The 27,592-nt window shown below is 41.2% G+C and overlaps 1 protein-coding gene across 3 annotated transcripts in view; it reads right to left on the bottom strand.

Moving 5' to 3' along the window:
• Nucleotides 1-27,592, bottom strand: part of EPS15 (epidermal growth factor receptor pathway substrate 15) — a 115,905-nt gene that overhangs the window by 24,317 nt on the left and 63,996 nt on the right. For 2 of the 3 annotated variants that reach the window (XM_038413259.2, XM_043491521.1), the window contains exons 13-19: nucleotides 23,637-23,709; nucleotides 10,289-10,450; nucleotides 7,076-7,273; nucleotides 4,280-4,477; nucleotides 3,513-3,590; nucleotides 3,068-3,158; nucleotides 2,221-2,256 (exon numbers count right to left, since the gene is read on the bottom strand). In XM_038413259.2, coding sequence (XP_038269187.1) covers nucleotides 2,221-2,256; nucleotides 3,068-3,158; nucleotides 3,513-3,590; nucleotides 4,280-4,477; nucleotides 7,076-7,273; nucleotides 10,289-10,450; nucleotides 23,637-23,709 — 836 coding nt within the window. The remainder of the gene's footprint in view (nucleotides 1-2,220; nucleotides 2,257-3,067; nucleotides 3,159-3,512; nucleotides 3,591-4,279; nucleotides 4,478-7,075; nucleotides 7,274-10,288; nucleotides 10,451-23,636; nucleotides 23,710-27,592) is intronic. The other variant, XM_038413260.2, reaches the window with a different exon arrangement.

The raw sequence follows: 27,592 nt of genomic DNA, 5'->3' as shown, positions 1-27,592 counted from the left end.
TTCAAGGCTGTCCAGTTGTGCCTTGTGCCCTTCCAGAATGTGGAGAGTGGTTAATTCAAATATCTGTAAACCATGAAATGAAGAGTTAAGGTAACAGAACCAGCCAAAGCAGTGACTCCTGCACTCGGAGTCGAGGGGAAAAATGGGTTCCAACTGCGGATGTCTTTCCCCAAAGTACCCTCTAGACCCAGAACTCTGAAGTGGCACATCTCCACCTCCCCCCGTACACACTATGGAGAAACTTGGACCCAGGTGGTGCCTTTCCCATCCCTCCCCCGACCATATGGTCTTGAGGAAAAACTGCAGGGACAAACCACACTCCAGCTGCTAAGGGCAGCTGCAGAGGCAGCCAAAGCAGGGACTTTCAGACATTCAGAAAACTTGCTACAGTTTTTACTGGACTTTCTTTGCCGTGTGCTGTTTGCTCCAACCCTATCCCCTTCTCTCCCCTTCACAGTCTATCCCGCTTAGATTCACTCCATATATGTCCCTCTTATCCTCTGCCCGCCCTCAGTTCCCTTCAGCGTCCTCTTTCGCTACACTTTTCTTTCCATTTATCTTATCCCTTCCTACTTATACCAACTTGCAAACATTAAATGGTGACACTAACATGACGCTTGCTGCCATCATCTTGGTCACTCTGCTTGTGTGTTCTACCCCACTCCCCGATCGTTTCTCTGTCTTGTCTGTTTACATTGTATGCTCTTTAGGGCAGGGACTGTCTGCTGTTCTGTGTTTGTGCAGTGCCAAGCACAATGGGACCCAATTCTTGGTTGGCCCTTAGCCACTACTGTAATAAACATGATTAGTAACAAAACAAACAAATTTAAAACTTGGAAAACCAGAAATTACAAGTACATGCAAATTTAACTCAGCCCTCTTTGAACTATGCCCCAACACGCCAACACCACACATACAGTACTAACAATTTACCCTTATAGATGCTACAACGTATGTTGCTGAAAACTTCACAGGGTGGCAGAAAATGAGGGGTAATGCTTCACCCAATAAGGACTCTGTGTAAATGTTCAGTAGGATAAGTGACTGAAGGCAGCTCATTCGAATAGCCTGCAATGCTTTTAAATGCATTTCCCAGCTAAATTGAAACATTGCTTTATTGAACTTATTTGCCAACATTAGAGAAGTTACATCAAGAGATAGTATTGTTGGAACATTTCAAGTTGAACAATTGCTCCCAAATTCCTTTGATTCTGCACTCCATAATAACTTCCTCTAGAAATCTTACCTGCTAATGAGAATCCTTATATTCTTGACTGTAATTACTCAAAATTCCAGCATGTAAAAGCAAACCTAGGATTTTCTCCCATTAAGAGAGAAAGGGAAAGTTGTTTGATGTGCTAACTCTTGGCAAACAGTCATATGGACAGGCAATTCTTACAAAAAACGTGAGATCTAGAATCACATTATTCCAGTTCATCAGAGTTTGGACAGGATCACACAGGATGCAGAAAGGTACTTTAAAAAAACTCTGCAAGTTCTAACAAATGCATTAGCCAGCTTATTGTACTGAAATAGTATCATATAAAGTTATATAAAAATGGTGACATTTAAAAATTCAGAATTTATGTTTCTCATCATAACGATCAAACTGGCTCTGTTTTCAACTTCTGCTAAAAATGCTGTTATCTAGAGAGTTTAGACCACTGAGAATAATCACCTTTAAGTTAGGTCAGGGTCTGGCAATGCAATGACACTGTCTGCACAATCATTCTAATTTGATGTGCTAGAGAAAGGTGCTGGATTGATAGCCCTCAAGATTAAAGTCCCAATTAGCTACAGGACAGATACTAAATGGGCACTGACAGCACAATGTCACTGACACCACTATCAGTGTGCCTCAAACCCAACTCCGGCTATTTCTCATGGTGAAAGAGTAGTTTGGTGTACATTGCTATTCAGTCCTTGACCTTTCTGCAGACTCACATCCAAGGGCCAATTACTGCCAGTAGTAATGGGGCTAATTTGATGTGGATAACTGAGTTAAAACTACTGAGCCCAAACATATTTAACACAAAGCTCTGAACATCCAGCAAATAGCAGCTGTTTCAGGTCATTACTGCCTTGATCAGATTCACAAGTGATTTAGATGTGAAAGTTTTTACATAATCTATTACCAATCCTTTGAGACAGCTAGTCCTTCACACTAGATATTTACAAAAAGTGTTAAATTTAAATTTAAGAGCTTTAGTATCTACTTACCAACTTTCCCAAAAGGGTCATCCTTGAAAGGATCACCTGTTTAAAAAAAGTGAAAAAAGGAAAAAGCACTGAAATCTTTTAGCAAAAACATGCTTTCAACTGAGGATCACTTCGTTGCAGATTCCTAGCAAGCGACAAAGAATTTTGCAACCCTTACTAGTCGGAATATTTCCATTGACTTCAGTGGGACTACAATAGCTGGCATTAAAGTCAACATTTGCCAACAAATAACTATTACTACTATTTCCTAGCGGTAGGAATATAGTCAAAGTGGTGATCTCCAAGACGACTCTGTGGTAACTGATAGTAAATGCTTAGATACCACAGTATTTGCTTACATATTTGCTTAGAATACAAAATCATAGCAGTAACATCTATTGGAAAATCCTGAGTTTTTATAATAGCAGTCCGACTAATGTGAAAGTTACTACTCCCTTGAGTTAATTTACAGGACTAGGCCCAACCTTTCCAATAAAATAGAGCAGACTGAATTTGCCCTCCTCTTTAATACAGAAAGACAGCCTCTGGAGAACAGGTATCAGCATGAACTTCTCTCTGGGAGGAGGCAGAAGAGGTGTGGATGAAGGAGCAGTTGCCATGGCTACTACAAAAGCAAACCTCTCTTCTCACATTCAGTTTTTGAGACACTAATGGCTACCCTCTTCTGATGCTTGGACTAAAACCCTCACAACGCACTGGTAGATTTCGGAGACCCCACCACAACTGCAGTCAATGGAAAACCATTCTACTACAAAACTCAATTCCAGTCCAAATACACATTAGTTTTTAAGACACATTAATACAACTAACCCTCAGGAAATTCATGCTAACAGAAAAATCTACTTACTGCCAACAAAAGGGTCAGACTGGAAGAAGTCTAAATTGACTTCAGTAACTTGATCAGGCAGAGGATGAGATTCTGTAGCAAATGGATCTTCCTAGGGGGAAAAGTATGAAATGTTTTAGGCAGAAAATTAGATAATATGTTTGCCTTTTGAAGTTTATAGAGAAATAAGGATACTAAAAGTTAAAAGACCAACTACAATTCTACTTAGTTCAGTGATGGACAGCTGAAAAGTCAGTCAACAGAAATCTTCAGTATACCAGATGAAATGAAAAAAAGTTTTCCATACATTCATACTCAAAATTAAAAGCAACTATAGAAATCAAAGTTATGACAATAAGTGTTTTATGGTCATGGGGCAACTCAGTGATTGGAAGTGAACATAATCCATCTCAAACAATGTAAAGATTTCTTGCTATATTCGGTTTTTAAATCTGTACAAACCCACTTTTTTGTTAACAGTTGCAGTCAGGGTCTCTTTCTCTTCTCCAATAGCAGCATTTGTTGTTTCAGGGCTATTTCTTACCTATTACAACAAACAAGAACACTGACGTTCACATATGATAAGATTCTACCCTCTAGAATATGAAAGGGTTTCTGTTTCAGAGATGGAATATGCTTCAACAAAAGGAACAGAATTAAAAAGGAACAGATCTACTGAATATTGATTTTCCATATGCCAAATTGACAGAAAAACATACTGTAGCCTATTCAAATACCTAAAAAGAGAACACATACCTTATGCACCAAGAGTATCTTTATATTTTGTAACATTATTAAATGCTTAGAGAACTCCGAAGATGCAGTGAAAGGCAAGAACCCAAGAAAAAAGGAAGTTCAGCAAGCGGAGCAGCTTTAGATTTCAGTACTATTTCTCATTCTGTCCATACTACCCAAGTTGTAGACGATTGTTCTTTTGCACACAGGGAACATCAATTCAGATCGCTAAATTTATGAGAGACTTGTTTTGGTGACAACTGTGTATTGCACAAAGCAAACTTACTACATAGTCACTTGTCATCCAAATGAAAATTGCCTGCTCTCATGATACTAATCTTCCAACAAAATGAAATATGATCTTTGATAAAATGACATTGATTTGTTGTGCCTCTTTTTTTAAAAAAAGAAGTTCAGCTTTAATACATCCGTAACTCACTCAGATTTCACTATTGTACTGTATAACAACTAAGAAGGCAATCAAAACACTTTACTCACTGGAGACTCGTGGTTTATTTGTTCAGCTTCTGCTGAACTCTCCCTTTCAGCATTCTCATTAAGGTTAGTAGCTTCACTGCTGCTGTTGCTAAGGCTAGAATGATCTGCAGTTCCATTAACAAGTAGGTTGTGTGGATGAGAGTACCAGTTAAATTGGTTATTTTCCAATTCTTTCAGCTCAAACAGTTTTGTTTCCATCTGCAAAGAGAAAGCATAAATACATACATTAGTATAGCAGCAGGAGAAAATAGTACATACTTTTTCTGCTTACACATGAGAGAGAGAATGCAGTATGTACCTGAAATTACTGCTTTCTGAAAGTGAGGAATAACTGAGCCACACTCTTGGGTTTTAGCCTCAGTGTGAGGTTCAGAACATTATTAGCACAAAAAGAATTTAGACGAGGAGAAGCAATGTGGCCTGAGAACAGAACTAGATGCTAAGAACTCAGATTAATCCCACTTCTGATGAGAACTTAGCTTGTAGAGTTGGATAAGTCACAACCTCTCTCACGCTGTTTCTCCACTTGGGAAACGCCACCCTACCTCATAGGGGTATTGTGAGGAGCTATTAACATTCATAAAGTACTTTGAAGATATACAGCAGTACAGCAGAGTCACAGATCCCATTGTCCATTAGCACAGCTAAGCTGCATTAGGCCCCAACTGGTAGTTTTTATTTTTAACAAAGTTAAGACAAATTTGCAAAGCCAACAATGAGAAAAAGATGCATCAGAATTCCTGCTTTAAGGGAACAAAAATTACACGTTAGTCATCTTCTCCAAAGGTGAGTTAATAGACATGTTTAAAGACCAAAAAGCTCAAGGGATTTCACCATAAGGAGATCTATATGCACATTTACCTACTATCTATCTGTGCCATTTGTTACACTTATATGCATTACTTTAGCATCATAGCACCTCACAAACTAAAGCATTTATCTGCACAACCACCTTCTAAGGTAGGGAAGTATTATTCCATTTTACAGATGGGAACTGAGGCAGACAGGCTAAGTCATTTGTCCAAGGTCACAAAGGAATCCTGCGGAGGAGTAGGAAATTGAACCAGCATCTTCCGAGTCCCAGGCTAATACCCTAACCATTGGACAATCCTGCCACAGCCACCAATGTACTTTCTGTACATTATTTGTAAGTGTGAGAAGAGGGGGAAATCAGGAAGACCAAGAGAAAATATGAATTCAAGAATCTGTTAAAAAACAAAGAAGATTGCTACTTATGGCGAGAAAAATACAACTAACCACTCAAGAATAAATTTGAGGGACAGATACTGTCTTAAGCACCTCTTTGCTAATGGAAGAAACGGAATAAGCAGCTGGAGACAGACATTCTCTCTCAACCTGGGTTCACATACCCTGTGATGCAACAATGCCAAGTACATTTGTTTGCTACTCAGCTTCTAAACTGCATGCCTACGGCTGAAATCAAGGAGTGTGGATATACTGTACATTATCTCTAAAGGAAAATACAATTTTTTAATTAATTCAAATGAAGTGAGGCTTAACACTAAAAATAAAAATGTAAGCATACAGTAACAACATACCGAAGATGTCTGTAAAACTCCCAACATTAAATTGCTGGGTTAAAAAACTAAATTAAGATTTTTAGGTTCAAAGCTAACAAAACAGACTTACCTGTAGAATTCAAAATAAAAAAAGATCTAGTTTGAATAGTAGCAGAAATGACTATGCCTTAACCAAGCAGGGAGAAGGACCCTGACCACAGTGCTCTCTAGCATGAAAAACAAAGCCGCATTAACAGTGGCATCTAGAGGTGCACTTCACCTTTCTAATCAAATGAGAAGTATCCTGCTAAAAATTGGCAAGGCATTCAGAGAGAAAGAAAAACAGCAGAAAACAAAGATGCATATTAGCTACACTGCTGTCCAGGAGTAGCACAGGGGAACAGAGTCTATTACTAGCAAAAATAAAGTTGAGTGTGGGTGTGGGGGAAGCAGAGAAAGAAAAGAGGTTACAGACCTACAGTATAACCGGAGGGGCACTAATTCAACTCAGTGGTTGCAAATGGGAGCTACAATACTCTTAAACAGAACACTGAATAAATATGGTCTATATGGAGCACGTGTGTGCATGGTGGCTAGTGCACCAGTTTATCATCTCTGGATAACTAGTCTCAAACACAAATGAAAATACATTTGATGGTTCTCAATGTAATCCCATTTATGCAATCATAGAAGTATATGACTAGAAGGGACCTCAAATTCAGTGCCCTGAACTCAAGGCAGGACTAAGTATTATCTAGACCAGCCCTGACAAGTTTTTGTTTAACCTGCTCTTAATCTCCAGTGACAATGCTCCAAATCACAATACCAACATAAACCTTTGAAGTTTCTACTCAAGATGTGTCAATGACCAGAAGAGCAAAGGCTGTCCTGGGTCAGGACTGGAGTACAAAGCCTAGATAGCAGCACTGACTTGAGCTCAGTATAGTACGGGCAGCTACTAGTTCCTCACTTTCAAGAAATTTTCTTATAAAATTATTATTTTTTTTAAGTAAAATGTACATTGTAATATAAATGAGGCCCCTGTATCATCCAAAACAGAAGCCCATTGACCTTGGAGACTTTAATAACAGAAATACCATAACTCATATAGCATCACCTGATAATGAATATCAGACGCCAGTAATATTAACCAGTTAGCAGGAACAAAATTTGTATAAGGAACCAAAAGAAAAATGAGCAAAGTAAAGAAAAGGGGGGGGAGGGGGTCTTCTTATGATATATTAACATTTGTTGATACATTTCCACAATGCCTTACTGAATTGATTTCCTGTTGTGTATCCTGCAGATGCTGCTGAAGAGGTCCCAGCTGTGCTTTCCCTGACTCTATGCATTGCTCTAGCTCAGCAGTTTCTTGCTGCAGGCGACTCAGCTCCTCTTGAGCTTTGGTCAGTTCCTCCTCATATGCTGAGATCTTGGATTTCTGGCTCGTTACTTCAGCCTTCAGTGAGGCAATCTGCAGAATGAAGGAACACTTTCTTAATTAAAACCAAATCTAATGAAAATATGATGTGTTTCATCAAAAGCTACTTTCAAATACCAAAAAATAATCAGGAAAAATTCCAGCCGCAATTATTGTATGTTTCCCATTGGAGATTTAAGGCCATATCTGCGCTAAGATTAAAGCAGTGGTAGCCACAAGTGGGTTTAAATATCATCATGGCTAACAGGATTTTAGCATACTCTGACATCATAATCAAAAAGGCTGACAAAGGAGGTGCTGTCATCATCATGAATAGGTCGGAGTATGAACAAGAGGCTACTAGGCAGCTCTCCAACACCACTTCCTACAAGCCATTACCCTCTGATCCCACTGAGAGTTACCAAAAGAAACTACAGCATTTGCTCAAGAAACTCCCTGAAAAAGCACAAGAACAAATCCGCACAGACACACCCCTGGACCCCCGACCTGGGGTATTCTATCTGCTACCCAAGATCCATAAACCTGGAAATCCTGGACGCCCCATCATCTCAGGCATTGGCACCCTGACAGCAGGATTGTCTGGCTATGTAGACTCCCTCCTCAGGCCCTTCGTTACCAGCACTCCCAGCTATCTTCGAGACACCACTGACTTCCTGAGGAAACTACAGTCCATTGGTGATCTTCCTAAAAACACCATCCTAGCCACTATGGATGTAGAAGCCCTCTACACCAACATTCCACACAAAGATGGACTACAAGCCATCAGGAACAGTATCCCCGATACTGTCACGGCTAACCTGGTGGCTGAACTTTGTGACTTTGTCCTCACCCATAACTATTTCACATTTGGGGACAATGTATACCTTCAAATCAGCGGCACTGCGATGGGTACCCGCATGGCCCCACAGTATGCCAACATTTTTATGGCTGACTTAGAACAACGCTTCCTCAGCTCTCGTCCCCTAATGCCCCTACTCTACTTGCGCTACATTGATGACATCTTCATCATCTGGACCCATGGAAAAGAAGCTCTTGAGGAATTCCACCATGATTTCAACAATTACCATCCCACCATCAACCTCAGCCTGGACCAGTCCACACAAGAGATCCACTTTCTGGACACTACGGTGCTAATAAGCGATGGTCACATAAACACCACCCTATATCGGAAACCTACTGACCGCTATTCCTACCTACATGCCTCTAGCTTTCATCCAGATCATACCACTCGATCCATTGTCTACAGCCAAGCGCTACGATATAACTGCACTTGCTCCAACCCCTCAGACAGAGACAAACACCTACAAGATCTCCATCATGCATTCCTACAACCCACCTGCTGAAGTGAAGAAACAGATTGACAGAGCCAGAAGAGTACCCAGAAGTCACCTACTACAGGACAGGCCCAACAAAGAAAACAACAGAACGCCACTAGCCATCACCTTCAGCCCCCAACTAAAACCTCTCCAACGCATCATCAAGGATCTACAACCTATCCTGAAGGACGACCCATCACTCTCACAGATCTTGGGAGACAGACCAGTCCTTGCTTACAGACAGCCCCCCAATCTGAAGCAAATACTCACCAGCAACCACACACCACACAACAGAACCACTAACCCAGGAACCTATCCTTGCAACAAAGCCCGTTGCCAACTCTGTCCACGTATCTATTCAGGGGATACCATCATAGGGCCTAATCACATCAGCCACACTATCAGAGGCTCCTTCACCTGCACATCTACCAATGTGATATATGCCATCATGTGCCAGCAATGCCCCTCTGCCATGTACATTGGCCAAACTGGACAGTCTCTACGTAAAAGAATGAATGGACACAAATCAGACGTCAAGAATTATAACATTCAAAAACCAGTTGGAGAACACTTCAATCTCTCTGGTCACTCAATCACAGACCTAAGACTGGCTATACTTCAACAAAAAAGCTTCAAAAACAGACTCCAACGAGAGACTGCTGAATTGGAATTAATTTGCAAACTGGATACAATTAACTTAGGCTTGAATAGAGACTGGGAATGGATGAGTCATTACACAAAGTAAAACTATTTCTCCATGGTATTTCTCCCTCCCACCCCACCCCCCCACTGTTCCTCTGATATTCTTGTTAACTGACGGAATTAGCCTACCTTGCTTGTCACCATGAAAGGTTTTCCTCCTTTCCCCCCCCTGCTGCTGGTGATGGCTTATCTTAAGTGATCACTCTCCTTACAGTGTGTATGATAAACCCATTGTTTCATGTTCTCTCTCTCTCTCTGTGTGTGTGTGTGTGTGTGTGTGTGTGTGTGTGTGTGTGTGTGTGTGTGTGTGTGTGTGTGTGTGTGTGTGTGTGTGTGTGTGTGTGTGTGTGTGTGTGTGTGTGTGTGTGTGTGTGTGTGTAAGTAAATCTCTCCTCTGTTTTTTCCACCAAATGCATCCGATGAAGTGAGCTGTAGCTCACGAAAGCTTATGCTCTAAATAAATTTGTTAGTCTCTAAGGTGCCACAAGTACTCCTTTTCTTTTTGCGAATACAGACTAACACGGCTGCTACTCTGAAACCTAGGATTTTAGCATGGTTTCCTTGACAAACATGGACTGATTTTTATATTGATAACACTGTTAGGATGCTATATGTAGAGGGGATAGCTTAAATTCTTGCTATAGATTATCTAGAGTTGATAGCCGATAGTACAGTTTACAGAAAAAGCATCTGTCTACATTGCTCAGTGAAACAGTGTCAGAATGCTGCTAGCTACAACTACAACTACCACAACACAAGGATATTCAGCATGTTTTCAACCCTAGCATGGGCAGGGCCTATATGTAACAGGGAATCCCTGAACTGAATGATGTTTTCCCCCACTTATTGTTCCTCACACAGCCCTAAGTATCTCACTGTTTTCTCCTACTCAAACTATGCTCCTCTCCCAACCACAGTCCCTCATTAAAAGGGCTATTTTCTTCCAGTGGAGGGCTGGAGCAGATTCCCATCAATAACTGGTCTCAACTGAAAAAAGGGACTACTATGGATATAAACTACCACAACTTACCACCTGGGTCTCTTCAGCACATTTCTGTCTGATATCATTAAGTTGCTCTTCTAACTTGGCTTTTTGCTCATCGAGGCCATTAAGGATTTCCTGTGCTTCCCGTTTCTGAGCTTGCAGCTTCTCCAGATTATTGCTCTCCCTCTTCACTTCACATTGAAGATCCTGAAGAGAAACATTTTTGTCAGTTTCTTTTCCTTGGCCACTGAAAAGTAGTAACTGCATTCCTCTCACTGCAGAGCAATAGCCAGAGCCACAAAGGGATATAGTCAAAATGCTATTATCTTTTGAGGGCTAACTTTTTAAAAACATGAAAAAGTCAAGGCAGAGATTCCAAAATTATAGCCACAACTGAAATACAGTAAAACATTTATTTAAAAAAATTATGAAATTATTTTAGAATTACTATTTTCTATCTTCAAGGCACTTTCACAATATAAATGAATCCTCAACATTTTAGTAAGGTAACGTCCATCTGCGACAACACAGAAACTGGTTTATCCAAAAAACAGTTGGGATCAGAATTTAAAACCTAGAACCCTCCTCTGCTCAGACCACTAGATTACATCCCTCTGATGTTTAATTATATTCTAATATACTAATTTATTTAGTTTCTTGGTAATAATGGAAATCGTACCAGATCAACACCAAGTAATAATTTCAGTTTACAGAAAGAGTTAGCATATTTAATATTAATATTCTCTAGAGGCATACCTATGGAGTCTTGCTTTTGCAGGACACCAGGCAATTGGGCAGGCTTTCAGAAATGTCCGGCTGTCTTTTGATACTTCAAGATGGTTCTGTATTTATCTCTCACCCATTTGCAACCTGCATGTGGATCATGTGTGCAGAGCCCAAGCACCTGAGCCCATCTCCTCTACTGGGCTGGCACAGCACACTGCTCTCTGCACATCTGGTTGAGCATGGGTTGCAGTGAGTGGATTGCACATCTGTCCTTGTTCCCCTGACTTTCACTACACTCTCCCAACAACTCCCAGAGCTGCCAGTTTACTCCTCTTGACACTCCCTCCCATCCACCATTGGCCAGCCCAGCCCCATACTATGATTGTCTACACCAGTGGTTTTCAAACTGCAGGTCGCGACCCAGTAGTGGGTCGCGGAATACAAGGCCCTGGGTCGCAGCAGCTCTGGTCAGCGCCACCGACCCTGGGACATTAAAAGTTGCGTTGGCAGTGCTGCCCGGCTAAGGTAGGCTAGTCCCTAGCTGTTCTGATGCCATGCTGTGCCCAGGAAGGGGCCAGCAGCAGGTCCAGCTCCTAGGTAGAGGGTCCGCAGGCCTCCATACACTGCCTCCACCCTGAGCACCTGCTCTGCACTCCCACTGGCTCGGGGAGCAGTGCCTGCAGGCAAGAGCAATGCAGAGCCGCTTGCACGCCTCCGCCTAGGAGCCAGACCTGCTGCTGGCTGCTGACGGGGCACAGCGCTGTCCACGGTGCCAGAAGAGGCAGGAAGCCTGCCTTAGCAGCCCGGCTGCGCAGCTGACCAGAAGCCGCCCGAGGTAAGCCCACGCTCCAACCCCTGCCCCAATCCCCTGCCCCAACTCTGAGCCTCCCCACAAACCTGGAGCCCCTTCCCGCACCCAAATCCCTCATCCCCGGCCCCACCCCAGAGCCTGCACCACCAGCCCAGAGCCCTGACCATCTCCTGCACCCCAACTCTCTATCCCAGCCCTGAGCCCCTCCCACAATCCAAACTCCTCATCCCCAGCTCCGTTGGGTCACAGGCATCAACAATTTTGTTCAACTGGGTCATCAGAAAATAAGTTTGAAAACCACTGGCCTACTCAGATTCCTAAGGGGGATGGGATAAACAGTACAGCTAGGGCTGTCTGAAATCAACCTGTTTAAAGTAATATTGTGAAAATAATTGTAAAATAATTGTCAAAATTAGCTTATGATTAATACAGCTAAAATACAAAATCCTGTTGGTTATGCAAGGAAAAGTGTTTATCTCAGAGATCAATCCCACATCCAAGCTTTTAGAAATGAAGTTTACCTCCAAGTTACTATGTGTGAGAAGACCCATGCACCTACACAGAGCCCAGCCTGCTATACATGAAATTCTGAGAACTGCCTTCTACATAGATCTTACCCTTTTCTACTGATCTGGGGCAAAAATTGGGAATTGGTCCTGCTTTGAGCAGGGGGTTGGACTAGATGATCTCCTGAGGTCCCTTCCAACCCTGATATTCTATGTACTGCATTTACAGTTAATTATTTTCATTCCATAAACACTAGACTACTAAATATAATGTATTTTTAAGGGTATTGCTCTGCTGTACAATATTTAGTATCCAATATGCTTTTGGAGCATTTTCTCTTTTACAAGCAGCTCATTAGTACTTTCTAAAGTAAAAAAAGTCAGTCACTTCCCCAAGAAATTTACAAATTTTACTTCTACCTTAAATCTACTCCTCACCTTTTTGTATGTTACATTTATGGATTTTTCTAATTTATATTTTATTATTTATTTAATAGGTATGTCTGTGGTGCCCATCACTAATTTCTGTGCACCTCACAAAAAGAAGCAAGTTACCCTCACTACCCAGGAGTGGCAGAAGAATGCAATCTCAAAGTAACAGGTGAGGAAATCAGGGCAGAAAGGGTGAGTGATTTACCCAGCATTACAAGAATGGCAGAACCAAAACTAGAACCCAGATCTCAAGATTCCCATTTCAGTGGCTGAAGAAGGCTATCCACAATTTAAATCCCTCGATAAAAATATTAATTCTGATCAGTAATTATTTATACTGCAGTAATACAGAGACCTCAACCAAGGATCAGGACCTTATTGTGCTATGTGCAGTACAAACATGCAGTTAAAAAAAAGGCAGCCTTACCCCAGAATTCATTATTTAAGTTTACATATTAAAATGAGCACTTTTTGTGTAACAGTAATCTCAGTTCACTGCCCAATTAACTCATTAGATGGCAGTGTACTGTAGGCATGTGAAGAGAGGAGAGCAGAGCAGAGCCTACAAGTGGGAGTTGAAGGAAGATCTGGTGATCGCTCTAAATTTGATGGGAAAGCTTTTTTTGCTTGCAAAGAGCTGGCATGGAAAAAAATGCAAAGGTGCTTCAACAAACAGACGACCTAGGCTTGCATTTTTGGAAGAACAAAGGTAAAGGTTGGTGGCTCAATAAAATGATAGATCTGATAAGAGGGGCTAAATGGTGAAATACCATAAAAGCAAAGGTGTTTGATGCAAAGGAGAAGGGAGCAGAGTGATACAAATATGGGGGTGATGTGGTCAGGGTTAGGTGGCAGGAAGATGATTGAACAATCCTCCATCATTAAGAAAAAGCTCAGTATAGTTGAGATTGCGCCTTCATCTGCTCAATTAACTGTCTGAACTCTAACTCTATGCTCGTCTGCCTAATTTACTGTAAACGGTACACTCATTTTAACAGCAAACTGGATTAGTGAATCTTTCAGTTTTCATTCACGTGTCAGGTAATTCAAACCTGTTTGCCAACATCTCCCTCTTGCTAATTAGCTGAACTCCTTTGACTGAAGGGCCAGGTTCCTTTCAGTAACTGACTCCAAAAGCCCAAACACAAAATTTTCTTCCTGAGCTGCAGATGAGTAGCTTCATGGGGGTTTTTTAGATTTAGATTTATAGCCATTCCTAATCTCCATAAGATTCATTCTTACTAGCAAGAATTTAAGAAGGGTTCTAGAGGTGACCCTGGCAATTACAGATCAGTAAGTCTAAGGTCAGTACCAGGCAAATTAGCTGAAACAATAATAAAGAATAAAATTGTCAGACACACAGAAGAACATAAATTGTTGCGCAAAAGTCTACATGGTTTCTGTAAAGGGAGATCTTGTCTTACTAATCTATTAGAGTTCTTTGAGGGGAACAACAAACAAGTGGACAAGGGGGATTACTTTGACAAGGTCCCTCACCAAAGGCTCTTAGGTAAATTAAGTTGTCATGAGATAAGAGGGAAGATCCTTTCGTGGATTGAGAACTGGTTAAAAGACAGGGAACAAAGGGTAGGAATAAATGGTAAATTTTCAGAACGGGGAGAGGTAACTAGTGGTGTTCCCCAAGGGTCAGTCCTAGGACCAATCCTATTCAACTTATTCAAAAACCATCTGGAGAAAGGGGTAAACAGCGAGGTGGCAAAGTTTTCAGATGAAAGTAAACTGCTCTAGATAGTTAAGACCAAAGCAGACTGTGACGAACTTCAAAAAGATCTCACCAAGCTAAGTGACTGGGCAACAAAATGGCAAATGAAATTTAGTGTGGATAAATGTAAAGTGATGCACATTGGAAAAAATAACTCCAACTATACATATAATATGATGGGGGCTAATTTAACTACAACCGATCAGGAGAAAGATCTTGGAGTCATCGTGGATAGTTCTCTGAAGACATCCACGCAGTGTGCAGCGGCAGTCAAAAAAGCAAACAATGTTAGGAATCCTTAAAAAGGGGATAGATAATAAGATGGAGAATATCTTATTGCCCTTATATAAATCCAGGGTACTCCCACATCTTGAATACTGAATACAGATTTTGTCCCCTCATCTCAAAAAAGATATACTGGTACTAGAAAAGGTTCAGAAAAGGGCAACTAAAATGATTAGGGGTTTGGAACCGGTCCCATATGAGGAGAAATTAAAGAGGGTAGGACTTTTCAGCTTGGAAAAGAGGAGACTAAAGGGGGATATGATAGAGGTATGTAAAATCATGAGTGGTGTGGAGAAAGTGAATAAGGAAGAGTTATTTACTTGTTCCCATAATATAAGAACTAGGGGCCACCAAATGAAATTAAAGGGTAGCAGGTTTAAAACAAATAAAAAGGAAGTTCTTCTTCACACAGCGCACAGTCAACCTGTGGAACTCCTTGCCTGAGGAGGTTGTGAAGGCTAGGACTATAACAGGGTTTAAAAGAGAACTGGATAAATTCATGGAGGTTAAGTCCATTAATGGCTATTAGCCAGGATGGGTAAGGAATGGTGTCCCTCACCTCTGTTTGTCAGAGGGTGGAGATAGATGGCAGGAGAGAGATCACTTGATCATTACTTGTTAGGTTCACTCCCTCTGGGGCACCTGGCAATGGCCACTATCGGTAGACAGGATACTGGGCTGGATGGACCTTTGGTCTGACCCAGTATGGCCATTCTTATGTTCCTATGTTCTTAAGAACCACATGGAGAGCTGCAAGCTGATTCTTCCTTATCCCCAGATTTAGAGTGCTGCTGCTAGCTTTAGTCTACTTCCTGGACCCAGGCTGAGAGGCCAGTCAGGTTAGAAGTTGCTCCTCCCTGAACCCCTGCCTCATATCCTTAGCCCCCACTGAGCTTCTCAGAGACTCACCAAAATGCTAGAAACCGGCCAATCCTGCAGTTGTAAAACCTCAGTTAGCTAGTTTCTTAAAAACAGCTAGCACAATGCTGTTCCCAATGTTGAACTGAGCCAGAAACTTACACTGTTCTATAGTAGTCCTTTCCTAACCGGAACTTCAATTCTGCTATAGACATCCCACAAACCAATGGTTTTAATTTATCACACACATCTCTTACTCCTGAGGGCATTCTGTGCCAAAAAATTAAAAAGTCTGCAAGTTTTATTTGTCAATAAGTAAATGCAGAGGATCCAGCATGGCAGTGGGGAGCACGGGCCACTGGCTACACTAAGGTGGGAGATCACCCTGCAGCCCCCCCATCCCCAGGACACAGACTCAGTGGTGAGACTGCACCCAACCCTGACACAGCACAAGGCCTGGGCCTGCCCCAGAAACACCCTGGGGCCCTGCCCCTCTGCACCAAGTGCACCAGGTGTGGGGCAGGCAGGCTCAACCAGGTGGGATCCAAGTGTGGAGGGGCTCAGTGCGGGGGAATACAGGTATGGGTGACAGGGTTCTGGGCAGGACAATCTGGGTGCAGCCAGCTCACTGGGGGAGATCTCGGTGTGGGGGGATCTGCATGCACAGAGGCTCATTGGGTGGGTTCCAGGTGCAATGGGACTCTGCACAGGGTTCCAGGTGAAGGTGTGAGAGGCTCAGCAGAGTGGTCTGGGTGTCTCAGCAGGGGAGTCTGGGTGGGATGGGGGTCTGGGTGCAGCTATTCGGGGGTGAGTGGCATGGGGTCTGGATGTGGGGGCTCAGAGGGGTGGGGCTTGTCAGGGAAGGAGTTTGAGTGCAGGGAGCTCAGTGGGGGTTGGTTTGGGTGCAGGGGACTCAAGATGCAGGGTTTGCGTTTCGGTGGCTTTGGGTATGGAGGCCTGGGCGGGGAGGTTCTGGGAGTACGAGGTGAAGTTTGGCAGGGGTGTCTGGGTATGGGAGGTCTGGATGCACTGGGGTTGGGCGGATCGGGGAGCAGCTCCCCATACTGTGACCCCTTCCCCCGTAGCTAAGGAGCAATGGGGGCAGGAAGCAGGGGAGGATGCTGAGCTTCCTGCAGGTGGGGGAAGTTTCTGGGGATGGGTCTGACACAGCCTCCTCCCCTGCAAGGAGTGGCTGGGCAAGTCCCATCCTCTCCTGTCTCCAGCCCAGCCCAGACTAGCAGCTGATCCCGGCTCAGGGGAGGAGCCACTGGCTGAGGTGTCCCCAGCCCTGTAGTGATTTACCTCTCCGCTGGCTGCTCTGGGTATCTGAAACAATCTATGTGCGCAGTTAGGGAGTGGTGCATGACTGCTCTTGCAGCTTTCCTTTGCTTCCCTGTCAAAGTCATTTTTCTGTGGGGAAGCAAAGAAATCTGCAGGGGATATGAATTCTGCACATGTGGTGCAGAATTCCCCCAGGAGTAACCTCTGAAAGAATGCCTTTGCTTAGATGCAACAAAAATTAGCACATAGCTGCACAGAATGTAAACTCACAGTGCTTGCTCTGAACAGTTACTGATCAAGGACTAAAAATATGTATGGTTCTAAATAAATGAAATGTAAGCATTAACATTTTAAATTTCTAATGCGACAAAAAAAAAATTTAAAACTAGAGCAGAATTCCCAGTCGTTTCAAAAAGGGACACCATCAATTCACATATTACTACATGCTTTTTAATAATCTTAATAGCGACAGTTCTATGTAATCACTTACACATCAGCTACAAATATACTTAAAAATTAACTTTTCCATATCTTCATCTGTTTTGCAGGAACAAACAGTCTAACTTACATGTAGAGAGTTCAAAGTCACACATGTATGATGCATAGTCAATGCAATGCAATTTTCATACAAAGATGTAATTGTGCATTTTGACAATATTTGAAATAACTTATTTTTGTAACTCTTAGCTCAGAGACTGAGTGAAGAGAACAGATGCCTAGTTTGTTGCATCAGATGGTTCAGTGACAAGTTCTCTTAGCAACTGATACCTACTGTCTTGCAATCTCAGAGTCAAGATGGAAAAATCTCTTGGACATTATTTATCAGAAACACTAGATAGGGTGTGTGGAGCCTGTCCCTCAAGTGTGCATGAACCCTAGCATCAGGAACTTGTCTCCTCAGTGCAAAAAATCAGCACTTTCCAAGCCTCCCGACCCAACAAGACACACGTCTTTACTGAGCGATCTATTAGCTCCAGAAAGTGAATCAGCACAGTACCAGTCTTCATGGCTGAAATGCATTAAGGGCCTAGGGAGGAAACAGAAAAGTAAAGTAGAGCAGCCAGACAGAGAAGGCATAAAAGAGGTGAAAGAACAAACAGAGGGAGATGAGATGTAGACAAATGAATAGAGTTCAGCAGTACCATTTGAGTAATAGATAAGAATTCTTTTTGATTTCTTCAAATTCCATTTAAAGTGTGGTTCACTTCTCACACTGATTACTGGAGCTTTCCATTGTTGTTTGTTTCCTCCCTACTTAACATCCTCCTCCTCTGCCCCAAATTCCTGCACTGGCTTCCTGGCTACTTCAAATTCAAACTCCTTATCCTCTCTTACAACACCAGACTCATTTACTCACTAATGCCTATCACTCCTTCTGCTGATTCCAATCTTCTCTCCTTATGTCTTTTCCTGTGATAGGCTTTATGCCTTCAATCATGTTGCCCCCATGCTAGGAATACACTTTCCTACCCTCATCCACAGAACTTCTTCTCTTAACAATCCATCACCTCCCTTTCTCATCAGTAATTCCCACAGGCTCCCTGTCCTGAACTGTGATCGTATTTAAACTGTAACAGCTTCAGGAAGGGGCATTTGTCTCAACTCTCTGTAAAGAGCCATGTAGATTTATAGCATTATGTACACTTTTAATACAGGTGATTAAAAAACAATCACCACCATATACTTCTCCTCTAGTGTTAAAAGGGGAAGCCAAGACAGAAGATCATCAAAAGTTATACCTTTCCTTACACTTAAAAAACTAAAGGAGTACAGTACTAAAAAAGCAATGTTTCAGAGTTCTGGAAATTGAAATCCAGAGAACTATTTTAAGCATGGGCAGTGAAATGACATCTTGTACAAATATTCTATACTTTTCACTGCATTATTCTACAGGAAATGGCCTTTCTTTGAATGATAAAAGGCATGGTACACTCAGGACTGGTCTTTGGGATACACAGGAAAGATATACCCATTTTGGAAGCTTATTGTCATGGGCCTTTTTTTCCTTAAATATATAAGACTAGCCATTTTTGTTGCTGAAAAATCTTAAAAACAAACTGATTGCTGCATCTGGAAGCCTGACTCAGTTTTTTTTCCTAACAGTCAATCTTCCATCACAACAGCCCAGGGCTGACACTAAGGGGTGTGTGAAGACCACAAGTCAAGATCTCTCCATTTTGAAAGGAAATCCTGGAGGCGGGGTAGCTGCCCAGAATGTTGGTGATAGTATTAGGGCCAAAACGTAAGTTGCTTCTCAGCCAGCTAAATTGGCTCCTCTGTTGAGAAGCCAATGTGGAAGCTGGCCATGGAAAAGGTGGTGAGTGTGGTGAAGAGAAATCTAGCACAGCGATTCTCAAACTTGACTGCACCACGATCTCCTTCTGACATCAAAAATTACTACACTACTCTGGGCAGGAGAGGGCCCAAGCCCCGTCACCATGGGTGGGGTAGGGTGGGATGGAGGGGGCCACAGCCCTGCCGTCCCAAGACTCAGCTCCAAGCCCCAGTGAGTCTAATGCTGGCCCTGGCGATCCCATTAAAATGGGGTCACAACCTGCTTTGGGATCCCAACCCACAGTTTGAAAACCGCTGGTCTAGCTGATTAAATTTGGAACTTGGGTGATCTTCCTAAAAACACCATCCTAGCCACTATGGATGTAGAAACCCTCTACACCAACATTCCACACAAAGATGGACTACAAGCCGTCAGGAACAGTATCCCCGATACTGTCACGGCTAACCTGGTGGCTGAACTTTGTGACTTTGTCCTCACCCATAACTATTTCACATTTGGGGACAATGTATACCTTCAAATCAGCGGCACTGCGATGGGTACCCGCATGGCCCCACAGTATGCCAACATTTTTATGGCTGACTTAGAACAACGCTTCCTCAGCTCTCGTCCCCTAATGCCCCTACTCTACTTGCGCTACATTGATGACATCTTCATCATCTGGACCCATGGAAAAGAAGCTCTTGAGGAATTCCACCATGATTTCAACAATTTCCATCCCACCATCAACCTCAGCCTGGACCAGTCCACACAAGAGATCCACTTTCTGGACACTACGGTGCTAATAAGCGATGGTCACATAAACACCACCCTATATCGGAAACCTACTGACCGCTATTCCTACCTACATGCCTCTAGCTTTCATCCAGATCATACCACTCGATCCATTGTCTAAAGCCAAGCGCTACGATATAACTGCATTTGCTCCAACCCCTCAGACAGAGACAAACACCTACAAGATCTCTATCATGCATTCCTACAACTATAATACCCACCTGCTGAAGTGAAGAAACAGATTGACAGAGTCAGAAGAGTACCCAGAAGTCACCTACTACAGGACAGGCCCAACAAAGAAAATAACAGAACGCCACTTGCCATCACCTTCAGCCCCCAACTAAAACCTCTCCAACGCATCATCAAGGATCTACAACCCATCCTGAAGGACGACCCATCACTCTCACAGATCTTGGGAGACAGACCAGTCCTTGCTTACAGACAGCCCCCCAATCTGAAGCAAATACTCACCAGCAACCACACACCACACAACAGAACCACTAACCCAGGAACCTATCCTTGCAACAAAGCCCGTTGCCAACTCTGTCCACATATCTATTCAGGGGATACCATCATAGTGTGGCTGATGTGATTAGGCCCTATCAGAGGCTCCTTCACCTGCGCATCTACCAATGTGATATATGCCATCATGTGCCAGCAATGCCCCTCTGCCATGTACATTGGCCAAACTGGACAGTCTCTACGTAAAAGAATGAATGGACACAAATCAGACGTCAAGAATTATAACATTCAAAAACCAGTTGGAGAACACTTCAATCTCTCTGGTCACTCGATCACAGACCTAAGAGTATGCACAAAAAGAAAAGGAGTACTTGTGGCACCTTAGAGACTAACAAATTTATTAGAGCATAAGCTTTCGTGAGCTACAGCTCACTTCATCGGATGCATTTCGTGGCTATCCTTCAACAAAAAAGCTTCAAAAACAGACTCCAACGAGAGACTGCTGAATTGGAATTAATTTGCAAACTGGATACAATTAACTTAGGCTTGAATAGAGACTGGGAATGGATGAGTCATTACACAAAGTAAAACTATTTCCCCATGGTATTTCTCCCCCCCCACCCCACCCCCCACCATTCCTCTGATATTCTTGTTAACTGCTGGAATTAGCCTACCTTGCTTGTCACCATGAAAGGTTTTCCTCCTCCCCCCCCCCCCCATGGCTTATCTTAAGTGATCACTCTCCTTACAGTGTGTATGATAAACCCATTGTTTCATGTTCTCTGTGTGCGTATATAAATCTCTCCTCTGTTTTTTCCACCAAATGCATCCGATGAAGTGAGCTGTAGCTCACGAAAGCTTATGCTCTAATAAATTTGTTAGTCTCTAAGGTGCCACAAGTACTCCTTTTTTTTTTACTCCTATCTCTGACGCAGACTCTTTGATCTGACAAATCATATAGCCTTTTAGCACTGCAACTGTTTCCCTTGAACTATTCTGACAAACATCCCATATTTGTTTGTTTGGGAGAAGTGGACAGTTATTCTGCCCACATATATTAATACTTCTGACTATGCTGGATTCTACGGATAATTAATCTGTCAAATTCAGTGCAAATCAGAAAAAGAAAGGCATAACAAGAAACAATGGCTGGACGTTAAAGAGATACAAATTCAAATTAGAAATATGGCACATTTATTTATTTTATTTAAACAATGAGGGTAATTAACCACTGGAACAAACTACCAAGAGAAGTGGTGGATCCTGCATCACTTGAGCTCTTCAAATAAAGACTGCAATTCTTTCTGGAAAACATGCTTTAAATCAAACATGTTTCTAGGCTCAATGCAGGAGTAACTGGATTAAAAATTCTATGGCCTGTATTATACAAGCGGTCAGACTAGATCTAATGGATCTTTCTGGCCTTTCAGTCTAGTTCTCCATATTTTTAAATTGCTGCACTTCAGCAAAACAGTGTTTTTACTGATACTTGATCTAAAATTCATTCCCATTATTGTTGTTTAGCATCTTTTTATATACACCCAAAAAATGGATTCTTACTGCAGAACAGCATTTCCCAAGTCTTCTCCACACCTCATTCAGCCAAAGCAGAAACTGGGTATGTTTGAGAGATAATTTGTCACCACAGAAATAATTTTGGTGGCACAAATACTGGAGAGTGATATTATGAAATGAGTCAGAGAGAAGACAGATTAGAAAGTAAAAAGCTGTGGTACACAGTCAAATACTTTGGTAAACAGCAATACAGGCGCCAAAACACAAAAACAGTCATGACATTTTAGTGACAATCTGAATTTGTTATCTTTGTTGTACGTAGCTCTAGAAACACTGGCACACAAACTTTATCAAAACCCAAATACCAGCTCAACAGCACTAAAATTCATATCACAATCACAACGGCTGCCTCTGATCAGCGGAGGAACAATGAATAAGCCACCATGCAGGCCCACTTGATCTTTAAATTGACAGAATCTCAAAGCAGTTGTTTGCAGTACGACTGCTTTAGACAATGTCAATTACATTTATCTTGCATTACCTCTTGACCTCAAATACTAGATGCACATAATACACTTAAGTAATGTGATATTCTGTTTTCTTAACAGGAATTAAGAGATCAAAAAGTTTTAATTTAGCACTATTTGCCTCCTTTTCAAACAAGGCCAGGAATTCAATCTTCAGCAAACACACACACACAAACCATGAGATTCCAGCACACACCATACAAAATTATTCCTGATGTGTGTCAGACATGAATATTCATGATAGGTTTTACTAGATTATTAAAATTTGATTCAATTCACGTGAGTAGGCAGATTTAATTAACATATTTGGTATAGCAAACTCCTATTTGACATCTTATTGCATATTCATTTGGCTGCCATTGTTACTGATGTGCCAGGATATGAATTATCTCCTGAAAGGTCATGCAATTAATTACCACCCAGTCACAAGGAATACAACATAAAATAGGTAAGCAAAAATTCATAAGACAGTTGCGAGGAAGACGCGCCACATTTTATTTCAGTTCAGAAAATGTAAGAAAAATTTCCATTATTTATTCTCTATCAAATGTAAACTAAGCTTTTACTGTCCATTGATAATCCAAAAAGTATTTAGATCATCAGGAGTCATGTTGCAGTAAAATTTAGATTTTTAAATGCAGCAACTCAAGCTGCTTTTCACTTAACTTATCATTTAATTGAAAAATAGCTTTGCAGCATTTAATACAGGTCTTGGCTGACTATAAGCACCTTAAACCCTGGCGTTTAAACTGCCTAGATTAGGTCTTTATTCATAGGAAACAGCAACAACATTTGAATTTGCTGATCCTATGGAAAGACTGTCATAGTCCCTTTAAAGTAAAACTATTTAAAAGGATATTTAGACTTTAAAAAATTCACAATGGAGCAACAAATAATCTCCCCAACTAGGGATTTATTGTGACTGTCATGAAGTGGTTCTATATGGTACAAATCCATTTATTTGACCAGTTTATTAGTCTTAATTTGCATGGCATTGAAATATCTTCACTGGATTTGTGAAATGCATATATTCTCTCTCTCACACTTTTTTTTTGTTAAGGTAATCTATTTTTTAAGCCAACACCAAGTAAACGGTACATGATTTGGCTTAAAGACTCAATTATTATATTCTATAAGAATGAATGAACACATGCACCAAAAATCAGAAGTGAAATATGAGAAATTCTACAGTTCATTTACCTGGACCTCACTTGTCCTCCGTTTGATAGTATCTTCTTTCTCCTTCAGTTCCTGTTCCACATTATTCTTTTCCCTAGAAGACCAACAAAATATGCAAGAATACTTAATAACATCAGTTACAGCAGGTACAGTTATCCAGCCCCCTAATCCTGTCTCCCTTTTTAAATACATAGTGAAACATTAAATAAAGAAAAAAATTTAGGGTGTGTCTCTTCCTTAAATTATTTACAAAGCAGATGTATATATATATGCCCAGCATAAAAAAGCTCTCTCATTGAAGAGTGGTTAGGTGAAAAGAATAGCTCAAAAAGCGAAGGGGGGGAGGGGAATCAATGAAAAACTGTCTTCAGTGATCTCACTGTTGCCATGGAGCAATTGTCTAATGAAGACTGCTGGGAAAAGTGGGAGGGATTGCATCAGCTTCCATACATTTAACCCTTGGAAACACAGGTAAAACCAATAGGAAACAATTCACAGCACCAGGGAACCAAGTCATTAGCTAGTAAGTTTAGGTGTACTCAGATAGCTTTTGGTACCATTTACTGAGAAGTTTAGAGACAAAGCAAAAATGCTAGTTTGACTTTAACCAGATGAACCCAGAGACCCCATACAGATATATGCTGTGTCACATCAAATCTGCTTCTATAGAAATATATTCAAGATTAAGTAACAGTGATTACTGATAGCTGGACAATAATCACTGATAAATTCGTAGCTATCATTGATAACAGTAATAGAAAAAAACCCAACTCAGACAAAAGATTTCCTTTTTAAACATATAAGCAAGTGTTTATTTCTGAGCAAGAAATGCAACTCTCCCTTTGTTTGTGGCTGTACAATGACATCCCAGGCTTAACAAAGCAGTTTTTGTTAAAGTTGTGTATAAATTAAGTTATTTCCTCAATAGATCAATTTATTTTTACTCTATGGATTTTTCCTTTTTACATTTGTTAATTCTAGAACACGTATACAAACAGAAGAAAACAGAAGCTTACCTTTCACTCCATCTCCCTACACTTATTTTTTTAATCACAGAGACAACACTGGAGTAGGCTTGAGCAATTATTTATTGGGGTTGTCAAGCGATAAAAAAAATTAAGCACAATTAATCGCATGATTAAAAAAATTAAGCACAATCACACTGTTAAACAATAATAGAATGCTTTTATTTAAATATTTTTGGATGTTTCCTTCATTTTCAAATATATTAATTTCAATTACAACACAGAACACAAAGTGTACACGGCTCACTTTATATTTAAGTAAAAATATTTTTGCACTGTAAAAAAGAAACAAACAAAAGAAATAATATTTTTCAAATTCCCCCATTGCAGGTCCTGCAGTGCAATCTCTTTACCGTGAAAGTGGAAATTACAAATGTAGAATGTATAAAAAACCTGCATTCAAAAATAAAAAACAATGTAAAACTTTAGAGTCTACAACTCCACTCAGGCCTCCTCCTTGTTCAGCTGATCATGCAGACAAACAAGTCTGTTTACATTTGAAGAAGATAATGCAGCCCGCTTGTTTACAATGTCAGCTGAAATTGAGAACAGGCATTCACATGGCACTGTTGTAGCTGGCATTGCAAGACTTTACGTGCCAAATGCGCTCAAGATTTACATGTCCCTTCATGCTTCAACCACCATTCCAGAGGACATGCATCCATGCTGATGACGGGTTCTGTGCGATAACGATCCAAAGCAGTACAGAGCGATGCATGTTCAATCTCATCATCTGAGTCAGATGCTATCAACAGAAAGTTGATTTTCTTTTTTGGTGGTTTGGGTTCTGTAGTTTTCACATCAGAGTGTTGCTCTTCTGAGACTTCTGAAAGCATGCGCCACACCCCGTCCCTCTCAGATTTTGGAAGGCACTTCAGATTCTTAAACCGTGGGTCGAGTGCTGTACTTATCTTTAGGAATTTCACATTGGTACCTTCTTTGCATTTTGTCAAATTAGCAGTGAAAGTGTTCTTAAAATGAACATATACTCGGTGTTCAATCTGAGACTGCTATAAAATGAAATATATGGCAGAATGCGGTTAAAATACAGAGTAGGAGACATACAATTCTCCCCTAAGGAGTTCAGTCACAAATTTAATTAACGGACTATTTTTTTTAACAAGCATCATCAGCATGGAAGCACGTCCTCTGGAACAGTGGCTGAAACATGAAGAGGCATATGAATCTTTAGCGCATCTGGTACGTAAATATCTTGCAACGCCGGCTACAACAGTGCCATGTGAACACTTGTTGTCATTTTCCGATGACATTGTAAATAAGAAGACAGCAGCATTATCTCCCCTAAATGTAAACGAACTTGTTTTTCTTAGCAATTGGCTGAACAAGAAGTAGGACTGAGGGGACTTGTAGATGCTAAAGTTTTAAATTTTGTTTTTGAGTGCAATTATGTAAAAAAAAAAATCTACATTTGTAAGTTGCACTTTCACGAAGAGATCGCACTACAATACTTGTATGAGGTGAACTGAAAAATACTATTTCTTTTATCATTTTTACAGTGCAATATTTGTAAAAATAAATGTACAGTGCTCACTTTATACTTCGTATTCTGTGTTGAAATTGAAATAGATATATCTGAAAACTTAGAAAAACATCCAAAAATATTTAATAAATTTCAATTGGTATTCTATTGTTTAACAGTGCAATTAAAACTGCAATTAATTGCGATTAATTTTTTAAATTGTGATTACTTATATTGTGGCAGCATCTAGAGCAGTGATACAAAGACTGTGGCTCTCAAGCTGAAAGTGGCTCCTGCAGCTCTTTGCAGCACATGATATTAAAACACTGATTTAATTATTAACCAATCAGGATGTTTTTACTATGTTATTAACCAATTGTAGTTGATAAAATAATAATACTTGGTCAGTCATTTTGCTGAGAGAATTTATATATTTCCCCATCAGACTGTTTAAATATGAATATATAGTACTACAGTAAAACAAACAATGAATTCACACTACTATGGCTCTTTGGGGTAATGCTGATGCCTAATTTGACTCCTGAACCATTGAGGTCTCAGTATCACTGATCTAGAGACTTCACTCAGGATCAGGACCTGATTCTATCAGCTGAAGTACAACACACATAAGACAGTCCCTGCCCCAGAGGAGCTAACATTCTAAACAGTCAAAGAACAGCATGTGGGAAAGGACTACAAAATACAAGTGAAGTGTCCAGGATGATCTGACATGCATTTTATTAGTTTATTTTTTTACTCATGTGTTTAAAATTAATTTTATTAAATAGGCAAGGATGAGATGGTAAGTATGAGGTGAAGGTGGAGAGAAGAAAGCAGCAGGAAAGGAGAGAAGGATTGTGAGGAGCATGTATGGCAGAAAGAGGAAGGATGGCAGTGAGAGAAAGAGCCAGGAAGAGAGGCAGGAAGAAGTTGCGGCAAACCATCAGGTCAGACTATAGAAAATAATATCCAGACATCTCATCTTGTGGCTTCCAGAGGCTGAGAGAAAGTATATGTGGTCTGGGTGTGCAACTCTGCCAGAGACTGGAGGAAGTAGTCAAAACAGGGGCCAAAAGAGGGCATCACTATACTCCTGATGGTTAGTGGGGAAAGTCTTTGTTATACCTGGAGAATGGCTCCACCCCCTGGAGGTCCTCCTCTGCTTCTCCCACACATGCGGATGGGGAGAAAAGGGGAGGCTTCTCAGGCAGCTCTCCCCGCCCATGTTAAGAAGTGGTGATGGCTGGGCCTGTCACTACCTCAGTGCTCCTTCCAGTTATTTTAGATAAACTCATCTACCCACGAGGTCAAGGAATGCTTTAATTAACAGCAACAGGTTGTTTCCAATCCCTCACTGGTGGTGGTCCCATTACTCCCCCCCCAACACACTCTTTTAAATTCCACAACCACACTCCCTTTCCTGAATCCTCCCCTCTCCACTAACTTAGTCTGGATACTACCAACAAAATAAG

Source organism: Dermochelys coriacea, chromosome 8 (genome assembly GCF_009764565.3).
Source record: "Dermochelys coriacea isolate rDerCor1 chromosome 8, rDerCor1.pri.v4, whole genome shotgun sequence".
NCBI classification, from domain to species: Eukaryota; Metazoa; Chordata; order Testudines; family Dermochelyidae; genus Dermochelys; species Dermochelys coriacea.
The sequence above is the reverse complement of the archived record's forward strand: the minus strand, read 5'-3'. Positions and strand labels throughout refer to the sequence as shown.